This window comes from Galeopterus variegatus, unplaced genomic scaffold (assembly GCF_000696425.1).
Source record: "Galeopterus variegatus unplaced genomic scaffold, G_variegatus-3.0.2 Scaffold5767, whole genome shotgun sequence".
Taxonomy (NCBI): domain Eukaryota; kingdom Metazoa; phylum Chordata; class Mammalia; order Dermoptera; family Cynocephalidae; genus Galeopterus; species Galeopterus variegatus.
Window position 1 is genome coordinate 51102 of NW_007731878.1, and position 11345 is coordinate 62446.

An 11345-nucleotide genomic window follows, 5' to 3' on the forward strand; every position below is an offset into this window, starting at 1 on the left:
ATGGGCGCGGCACTGAGGGGTGCGATCCGTTGCCGGTCCCGGCCCGGTATGGGCGCGGCACTGAGGGGTGCGATCCGTTGCCGGTCCCGGCCCGGTATGGGCGCGGCACTGAGGGGTGCGATCCGTTGCCGGTCCCGGCCCGGTATGGGCGCGGCACTGAGGGGTGCGATCCGTTGCCGGTCCCGGCCCGGTATGGGCGCGGCACTGAGGGGTGCGATCCGTTGCCGGTCCCGGCCCGGTATGGGCGCGGCACTGAGGGGTGCGATCCGTTGCCGGTCCCGGCCCGGTATGGGCGCGGCACTGAGGGGTGCGATCCGTTGCCGGTCCCGGCCCGGTATGGGCGCGGCACTGAGGGGTGCGATCCGTTGCCGGTCCCGGCCCGGTATGGGCGCGGCACTGAGGGTTGCGATCCGTTGCCGGTCACGAAAAAAGACAAAAAAAAAGGAAAAAAAAAAAAAAAAGATCACTGTGAGATATATTAAGCAACCATATAATTTATGACAGTATAATACATGAAGGAAAGGTAGAGACAGTTTAATGAAGAAATCATTATTCCCTTCAAAATGTTTGCTGAGTATTAGTAACTTCAGAGAACTCTGAAAACATAAATTATCTTTAAAATGGCATCAAAAACATCTTTTACTAACTTTAAAGCTATCACTTATAGTGATATTTTCTTAGTGTTAATGGACTGATCCACTTGGTATGTAAAATATTTCATCATCCAAGGATTTTTTTTTTTCCAGGCTATGTCTAGATGCTGTAAAAATAACTTAATAAAGATGAAACACTGTCATCAATCATTTTGCTCATTTTGCTTGCATTGTAGATCCAAATCTGGATGATGATCAAATCACCTAGGGAGCTTTGTTTTTAAATTAGAATTTTCAAATATACACAAAAGTAAAGAGAAATGTGTGTGTGTGTGTGTGTGTGTGTGTGTGTGTGTATAATCATCCCAATAATACCTATCATCCTGATCCAGTTATCATTGTTTTTCACATTTGTTTCATACTTCCTTTGACATTTTTTTCTCCGTTGAAGTGTTTTTATGCCAAACATCATTGTAATCCCTCATACTTCCTTTGACATTTTTTTCTCCGTTGAAGTGTTTTTATGCCAAACATCATTGTAATCCCTTCACACTTCAGTTTGCGTCTCTTAGAAATATGAACATTTTCCTATATTATCCTAATGCTGTTATTATATTTAAAAATTTCAGGAATAATCTTGGGGAGCTTTTAAAAAATGCAAATCTATTTATATTTTTTAAGTTGTAGCGGTACCTGGAGACATTTAATTTTTAAAAAGTTCTTCAGATAATTTAGAAAATTAATTGGGTTTGAGAATGAGTAGTCCACACAGCAGTTTTATTGAATTTTCCAAAACATTTGAGTCACTTTAGAACATCCCAGTGATACCTAATGACTTTTTGTATTGTGTTTTATGAATTATTCTACAAGCATTATTTATTTTATTATTTTCGTAGCTGACCGGTAGGGGGAACTGAACCCTTGACCTTGGTGTTATAGGGCCTTGCTCTAACCAACTGAGCTAACAAACCAGCCCTACAAGCATTAGATGTCCTTTTTTTTTTAGACCTCAGTGCCCTAACAAAGCAATAATGCACCCTAGGGTTCTCTATTCACTAGTAAAATCAAGTCATGTATATCATACTATAAGTAAACGTACTAGTTCTTGTTACCATTAAATGAGATTAGGAAGGAATTTTATAGCTACTAAACAGTGGGCCAAGTGAAAGGATAGTAGTCTGCATTTCAATTTTATACATGAGTATAAAAACTTATTGCCATTATATGTAGAGGGTACTTTTATTTTTTCAGTGGTCGCTGTTAGTAGTTTAGTTACTGAAATCATGTTATTACTACTTTTTTTGTGTGTGTGTGTGGCTGGCTGGTATTGGGGTCCAAACCCTTGACCTTGGTTTTGTAACACTGTGCTGCAACCAACTGAGCTAACTGGCCAGTCCTACTACTACATTAAAAAAAAAATAAAATCCTGTTACAAAAGAAAACTCCATTTTACAATTTACTTTATGTTGCTATTTGCAACCCTCTATTTAAATGTACATTGGACCTAAGCACTGAAGTTGATTAAACCACCCTACCTGTCAAGAATATTGTGGGGGAAAAAATGAATATTGTGATGGTAAAATAATATAGCAGGTGTGGAGTGCTTGCCAATATTTCTCAAAGTATTGTTTCCCAAAGTAACTAATTTAACAGTTATAATTTGAAAAATGAGCTCTGTGGTCACATAATTCTTAAAAACACTGGATGAACAGAATTAAATAGGTACTTCGAGTGTTGTCTCACATATGCTAATATTCATTGTGAATCTTAAAGAGAAATACACAGTGTGAGCACTGTTCATACTTTGACCATGAACCCTTCTAATGCTGAGCATCTCATTAGAACAGTACAGTACGAATTTGAGAAATAATAGTTTAGATGAAAAGCACTATACAGTTATAAAAGATCACGTTGATTATGTCACCACTATAGACCATATATGGTAGAAAGAGAAGAGCACTTGAAAGAACAAGCAAATCCATACCCAGTCAGTAGATTTATGAAAGAGGATGCAAGTGATGTTCAAGAAGATTCTGCAACTGAAGACAAGTTCTATAGCCTGGATGAATTGCACATTCTGGACATGATAGAGCAGGTAAGCATAACTGGAGAAGGTACAGCCCTGCTTTCCTTTTTCAGAAAGGAAGTTCTTACCTCGTTTTCCCCAGGACTCTTTGAAAGCCTGGCTCTTGAAAAGCCCTGTGATTTGTGTTGTGTTTTTGAGGAGAAAGAAAAAACAGAAAGAGAGGTAAAGAGGAATATGTGAAAGAAAAAAAGAATAAGAAAAAATCCTAGGAGCTGGAAATTTTTCACTTTAGCCCTAAAGCCGTTTCCTGGCTTTAACTATTGGGCAAAGCTGATTACAAATGCATTCTATGTAAAAGGTCAAAGGGTTTTTAAACTCCATAAGGAAAAAAAAAAAAAAAAAAAACCCTAGCATAATCTCACTAGATTAAATGTCATGAGAAAAATAGTTTTATAAAATACAGCTACTTTCATTGTTTTGATTAAACCTGGTTGTTACCATGAAATGTCTACAAAAAAATACTAATGTACAACAATATTTTTCTTGTTCCTTTCCTGGTACTCACTGCTTAGAATGATGTATTTATATGTGAAAAGGCATATAAACTTGCTGTAAGCGCTCAACAGAGCACTTAATTAGACAAAGCAGATGAACTTTTTTAAAAAAACAACTTGTTTTACCCACCCATGAGAATTCAGTGATAACCTGTTCTGAGGTTTAAATATAATGCTATAGAGTATATAGAAATATAAATTGTCTAAGGGTGCAGTTAGTACACATGATTCCCTGGCTGGTAGTACAGCATTCATGTAATTGTCATACCTTTTTTTTTTTCTTTCCAGTTATAATATTAGAATATGTACATTTTAACTGAAATGTATTCTTAGCTTCAGATGTCACATTAAGGTTTATGTTTGGGGCCTCTGGTTTTCATTTAATAGCCCTGAGAACTCAAAAATAGAATTAAAATGTTTTCCACATTTTGAAAATTGTTCATTTATTCAAAAACCATTTAGCCCCTATTAACCACATAGTTCCTATTATAGTCTTTACAATCTAGTGGAGAAGTTGAACATTAAACTAAGATAATATAGTGTGATAATTAAGTGCTTGGGCAATTAAGACTGCCCGAGTTTAGGCTTCTCCACTTACTGACTGTGTGATTTTGGGCAAGTTACTTATGTTATCATTTCTAAACTGGGAATGAGTTCCCACTTCATATGGTTCTTATGACCCTAAAAGCATTACAAAGAAAATGTTTAAAAAATGGTAAGCATGCAGGTAGTGTTAGACAGTAGTAGCAGCATCAGACAATGGTATTATTGTTTAATGAATGCTGTAACTGGGGGGAGAGGGCTTCATCTAAACTAATCAAAGAATTGGTGTTTGAGTTGAGACATAAAACACGAGTAGGAGTTAGATGGCAACTTTAAATCCCCTTTAAATAACTAAAGTATTAGTGCTTTTTTTTTAAAAGAGAGGGAGTGCTTTTTTTTTTTAAAGACATACATATTCCATTTGCTTAATAGGGTTCAACTGGCAAGGTAACTGCAGACTATGGAGAAGCTGAAAAGGAAAGGCTTGCTTATCAACGGCAGCTTTATAAATTGCACTATCAGTGTGAAGTAAGTACTTTTTTGTTTTGACCTGAGGGAGGTGAATTATTACAAATGTTAAACTTAATGGTGTATATATATATATATACATAAAAATATATATATATATATATATATTTATGTATATATATAAATATATATATATATATATATACACATAAAAATATATATATATATATATTTTTTTTTTTTAAAGGATCCAGTTTGTTTTTTTCTTTCAATTTCTGGTGACTTGAGCAGAATTAACTGTGAAATAATACTTTTCACTGATCAGGATTTCAAAAGACAGTTGAAGACAGTAACTTTTCGATGGCAAGAAAACCAAGTGCAGATTAAAAAGAAAGACAAAATCATCGCATCTCTTAACCAACAAGTGGCTTTTGGAATCAATAAGGTTTCCAAGTAAGCGCAAATCTTTTGATAAAAGGGAAATTCTTGTTTGCTCCATAATAAACAGTATCTTTAATAGATAATCCCTATGTAGCCACTAGGTGGCATTGTGACTGCATATTTGGAACTCCCAAACACAGGGCTGCAGGGGCTTAAAAACCAACTGTTTTTGTCTTGCCAACTGGATTGAGAATTAAACAACTGCTCACTCTGTATATCAGGTTTTTCATGTAGTGGCTGAAAAAGTGTGAAGATAATAGAATTACATGAGCAATATAATTGTTTCAGGTCATGACTGTAATTTGTAAAAATGTGACCAATGATTGTTTCTTTATAGCATATGATGATCACATTCCTCAACGACACCCATGGAATCATTTCTAATCCTGAGCTATTTAAAACAAATCAAATTCACAGAGACTCTTCTTCTCACCCATACCAATCTTTTGTCTTCTACAACCTTAATTATTAAATGTCTAAGACCAAAAATTCTGACTTACTTAACAGGAAAAAATTAGTTACCTGCTTTATTCTTTTTGTGTTGCCTCCAACCTGTATCAGTTTAAATGGTAGAATAGTTTATAACAAATTATTTTTATAAATAGTAATACCACAGGACAAGTCATTTGTGAAATTCATTGCATTTCCTAGACTGGTAATAGGAGAATAAACAAATGCTAGGGGATGTCTTAGAGTAAGGATTCCAAGATACTTCTTGTGAAATTGGAGAAATGTTTGGCAGAGATTGAGGTCTTTAATTTTCTCCCACATATTCCATCTCCAACTTGAAGGGGTTATTGGGAAGAACCAGATGCCATAGTTTGACAACATGATTTCAGTTGTAAATGCTTTCAGACTTTTACCTACTGGAATTGGGGAGATCCTTCAAGTTTAGAAGAAGATGAGGACATAAGAAAGCTTGGGCAAACTAAGCTGGCTGCAGTTGCTTAACCTGTACTTCAGGATTGAAACTTTGTCTTTTAGCCTGGAAGGTGAAAACCAATCCAGATGTGTCATATAACATCAAAGATCAGAAAAGCAGTGCCATCAGTGTAGATGAGCTGCCTCTCTTCTTCACCATCTGAGGATATCCCTGCTTACCTCTGACAGTTGGCTTAGGTACCCTTGTATGCTTGAGGCTACAAACAGGTCAGTTTAGGGGATGCATATGTCTTCACACAACGAACATTCTGTGTTGAGCATTCACAAAACATCTATCAAGTACCCACTGTGTCAGAAGAGTTATTCAAGACACATGTAGAAGATACCAAGATATGTGACATTTATTATGGGCTAATGGAGAGTATAGAATAACATGTGAGGATTAAAATTACATTTAACAGAGGTACTTCTAGGTCCACCAACATGTAGTAGCCCCATTCCTCACAGTCCTTTCCTCTTACAATTTAAACACCCCAGACATTATACAACAAACAAGCATAGGAACACTCTGAAATGTGAAAGAAAGTATGCTGTCTGAAGACATTGGAACTTGAGGAACAAAATGGCAGTAAGTTTTCTTCTTGCTTCCCATTTGAGTATGTTCCAGACAGGGCACAGCAGAAGCCTTCAACCTGGAATTGCCAATAAGCACAGAAAAAAAAAAAAAAAACCTCTAAGAAAAGCCTATTTCCTCTAGCCAAAGATCAGGAAAGGAAAGTATAACAACAGAAAGCCTTTTTGAAAATATCCACCCTACTCCATCCAAACACCAATGGCCCCCACACCACCCATTGAAAATAGGCAGTGCACTCTGATTCTCCCACCTGACAGGAGTAGGTGGCAGCAATTCCATTCCCTTGTTGGGGTTGTGTCAGCAGCACTGAGCTGGGGTCTTCTACTCCCCATTAGGCAGAAGAAGGTAGTGTTCCAGTTCCTCTGCCAGGATATATCAGTGTGGTCCAGCTCTGAGCTGAGCCTATACATCTACCCAGCATCAATGAGACTTACCAAGGCAGTATGAGGTGAAACTAGTCAATACTACGTTTCATCCCTACTCCCCACTATGGCAAGCCAAGTCTCCACCCCTGGAGCTGGTTGGCATTCCATTCCTCCCTCTCCCCTCAGTTGGTGTCTGAGGGGCACAGCAGAGAGCTGAGCTTCTGCCTCCACCCTGCAATAACAAAGCAGTGTGAGTCAGCCATTTGCTTTCTTCTTCCCTGCTGTCAGCAGGGCCCAGTGGGAAGCTTATTTTATACTCCACTTGAAGACAAAAAGACAGTGTGAGTTGGTGCCCACTTTCATAGGAAGATGTCAGTGGGCCTGAGTGGGGAGCTCATTGCACACCTCTCGTCTGCATTGAGGCAGCATGAGTCAGTCAGTGGCCACTTTTGCTGGGGCTGTTGACAGGGTTCACTGTGAAGCTGAGCATACATATCCACTTGGTCCTTACATTACACCTCAGTAGGGGAACTGCCTGATAAAAATAGGAAGATTAAATAGAACCCAGAGTCTCAAAATATCCAGAATATCCAGGCTACAATAGAAAACACTCTTCACACTCAGAACCAGGAAAATCATAGCATCAAAGAGAAAAGACCAACAAATAAGAGGAGTAAGATGATTTAGATGTTGGAATTATCTGACAAAGATTTTAAGGTAGCCATCATAAAAATGCTTCATTGAAGCTGAATTCTCATGAAACAAATGAAAACCTAGAAAATCTTAGTAATGAAATAAGTTATAATAAAGAATGGAAGTTATAGAACTAGAAATACAATAATTGAAATAAAATCTTCTGGATATAGTCAGTAGTAGAGTAGAGATGACAGAGAATTGAATAAGTGAACTTGGGGACAGAGAATTGCATCAGTGAACTTGGAGACAGATGAATAGAATTTACTCATTCTGAAGAGCAAAGAGAAAATGGACTGGGAAAAAAAAATTAAAAATAGAGAGTCTCAGGGACCGGTGGGACTACAACAAAAGAGCTAACATTCTTATTACTTGAGATTCAGAAGGAGAGTAGAAAGAGAGTGGACTGAAAAAGTATTCAAAGAAATGACTTGAAAACTTCCCAAATTTGATGAAATATTTACAAGAACCCATAGCTGAGGATTTAAAACTTTTGTCTTTTACCAATCTAGATATGTCATGTAATATCAAAGATCAGAAAAGTAGTGCCATTAGTGTAGATGAGCCACCTTACAAATTCAAGAGTCTAATTGAACCCCAAATGGTAAAGACCTAAAGAAATCCATGCCAAGATGCATCATAACTAAACTTCTGAAAACTAAAGACAAAGAAAAATCTTGAAAGCAGGCAGAGAGAAATGTTACTTATGTGTGAACACTAATTTGAATGATAGTATATTTTTCATCTGGAACCTTGGGGCCAGAAGGAAGTGACACATTATTCAGTTATAGTCATGTGGTATATAACAACGTTTACATCAGTAATGGACCACGTATACAACAGTGGTCAGAGAAATAGGATATACCATATAGCCTAGAAGTGCAATTAGGCTGTACTATCTAGGTTTGTGTAAGTATACTATGATGTTCACACAACGATCAAAACACCTAATGATGCATTTCTCAAAATGTATTCCCGTTGTTAACAGTGCGTGACTGTATTGAAAAGAAAAAAACAGAACAATGAATCCTGCAAAAATATCCTTTAGGAATGAAGGGAAATAAAGACAGTCTCAGACAAGGGAAAAGTATAAAAATATGTCGCTAGCAAACCTACCCTTAAAGAACGGCTATAGGAAGGTCTCTACACATAAAGGAAATGATAATAGAAGCTTGTCGTATAACTTCGTATAATGTATGCTATACAAGTTATTACGCTCGAGGAGATGGAAGAATGGATCAGTGAGATGCTACCCACAGCCTGTGATGAATCCTACAAAGACCCCACCAACATTCAGATGAGAATTTGATATATTTAAATGAAATACTTAGAACAATATATTTATAAAGTGAGGAGGGTAAGGGTACTTAAATGAGATTAAGGTTCCTATGTTTCATACGAAGTAGGAAAATGTCAATACCATTTGGTGGTAATTAATTATGGATGTGTATTTTAATACCTAGTACAACAAATAAGAAAACTGCACAAAGACATGCACACAAAAACACTGTAAATGGGTCAAGTTGGAACCTAAAAAATGTTCAGATAATCCACAAGATGTTATGAACAAAAAATAGAGGAAACAAACAGAAAACAAGTAATAAATGGCAGATGTAAGCCTAACATATCAATAATTACCTTAAATGTAAATGGTCTAAAAATACCATCTCATGGTCTATATAATTAAAAGATAGAGACTGGCAGAGTGTATTTAAAAACAAAGTGTGATCCAACAAGATGCTATTTACAAGAAAGTCACTTCAAATTCAGCAACATAGGTAGGTTGAAAGTAAAAGCATGTTAAAAGATATACCCTGCAAACATTTATCCAAAAAAGCAGGAATGGCTGTATTAATATCATATAAAATGGACTTCAGAGCAAAGACAACTGCTGAACAAAGAGAGGGACATTACATAACGATAAAAGGATCAATCCATCAGGAAGACATAAGGACCTAAAGGTGCATGTACCAAAATACAAAACCTTAAAATACATGAAGCAAAACCTGACAGAACTAAAAGGAGAAAAATCTACAATAATAGGTGATGGCATCATTCCCACTCTCAGCTATTTATAGAACTACTAAACAGGAAATCAGCGAGGATATAGTCCATGACAACACCATCAGCCAACAGTATCTGATCAATATTTAGAGAAAATTCTACCAAAGAGCAGTAGAATACACTTGCTTTCAAGTGCCCACAGGACATAAAATAAGACAGACCATATCCTGGGCCTTAAAACAGACCTCAAAATCAGGTAAAATATTTTCTCAGATCACAATGAAATCAAACTAGAAATTAGTAACAAAGATAACAAGAAACCTCCAAAAGTGTTGGAAGCTACACATGTCTAAATAGTTCTTGGGTCAAAGAAGAGATCTCAAGGGAAATAGAAACACATTGAATTGAATTATAATATATGAAAATTTGTGGTACACAGCTAAAGCAATGCTGAGAAGAGTTATAGCACTAAATACACACATTAGAAAAAGGGAAAAGCCTCAGATGGATAATCGAAACACATTGAATTGAATTATAATATATGAAAATTTGTGGTACACAGCTAAAGCAATGCCGAGAAGAGTTATAGCACTAAATACACACATTAGAAAAAGGGAAAAGCCTCAGATGGATAATCTAAGCCCTCACTTCAAAATCCCCCCAAAAGAAAACTATTTTGTAGCAAAGGAAGGCAATAATAAATACGAGAAATAATGGAGTAGGACACAAAAACAATAGAGAAAAATCTGTGAAACCAAAAGCTGTTTGAAAAGTTCAATAAAATTGACAAACCTCTAGCAAAACTGACAAAGAGAAAAGAAATAAATTAACCATCATTCAGAATGAAATAGCAATATCACTACAAACCCTGCAGACATCAGAGATATATGCTGAGTAAAAAAAGCCAGTCTCATAAGCTTATGCATTCTGATTCCTTTTCTATAACATTCTTTACACAAAAAAATTATAAAAATGGAAAACAGATTAATGATTCCAAGATCATAAGAGTGGGAGAGGAGTGGGAGGGAAGTAGATGTGGCTACAAAAGGACAAAAAGAGGGATCCTGGTGACAATGGAAATGTTCCGTGTCATGACTGTATAACCGTCAATATCCTGGTTATAATACTGTTGATTTGCAAAATGTTAGCATTAGGAGAAATTTGGTAAAGGATATATGGACTCTCTCTGTATTATTTCTAACACCTGCATGAAAATCTACAATTATCTCCAAATAAAAATTTTAACTTTACAAAAAAGTACATATAAATAACTTTCAAACTAGGCTATACTTAATGGGGATTTTGCAGTATAAAGAGAGTACTTTCGATTGTTGTGATAAGGAAGAATGTTCTTCAATGAAGGAAGAACTTTAATGAAGACACAATAGTGAACCTAGGCATTGAAGACTAGGTAGGATGAAATGAGAGAAGAGACAGGGCATCCAGGCAGAAAGGAAAGCATAAGCACTCTGTGTGTTCTCCTATCAGCTTTTGCGACTTTTGTTTGTTTAATTTACTTGAATATTTCCCAGAAGCATGTGATAGAAATATAAAGATTATTTAATTGTAAATGTTGGTTTCTTTCACCTTAAAATATGAAGTTTATTAGGAAGCAAAAAATGTATTTTTCTGTGGCCTAATTCAGTGCCATTCCTGCAATAAATGTTTGGCAAATATTTGTTGGTGATAACTGAAGTGTTAAAGAAGATTTATATAAAAGTGACCTATTTTGCATAAACTACAGTAGTCACTTAATCAATATCAAGAAACTGCTGTCCATAAAATCCATATAATAAATTGGATAGCCAGCCAGAGTTAGCTTGAAAACTTTCCATCTTTTAGAAAAGAAAATCTAATAATACCATCCTATCATGTTATACATGAGAAAAATAGGACTAAGAAGTTATGACTGCCTGAACATATATAGCTGGTTCATATCCAAGTTGGATAATAGTAACTATGTCTACCTTTCCTCTCTTACTTAAGAATCCAGGTCTGTTAAATTCCCCACTAGCTCTGTCAACGCTTATCACCCACTGTAGCTGGGTAAAATATTGGAGTTATCACCCATTCTTAATCACCCACTCTAGCTGGGTAAAATATTGGAGTTATCACCCACTCTTTTTTTTTTTTTTTTTTTTT

At 36.2% G+C, this 11345-nt stretch overlaps 1 protein-coding gene across 1 annotated transcript in view; it reads left to right on the forward strand.

Annotated features, from left to right (window-relative positions):
* The window catches only part of DZIP3 (DAZ interacting zinc finger protein 3), an 83679-nt gene that overhangs the window by 45999 nt on the left and 26335 nt on the right, over nucleotides 1-11345 (forward strand). Inside the window, exons 18-20 of the mRNA XM_008589940.1 lie at nucleotides 2526-2688; nucleotides 4149-4244; nucleotides 4510-4637. Of these exons, the coding sequence (XP_008588162.1) occupies nucleotides 2526-2688; nucleotides 4149-4244; nucleotides 4510-4637 (387 nt within the window). The remainder of the gene's footprint in view (nucleotides 1-2525; nucleotides 2689-4148; nucleotides 4245-4509; nucleotides 4638-11345) is intronic.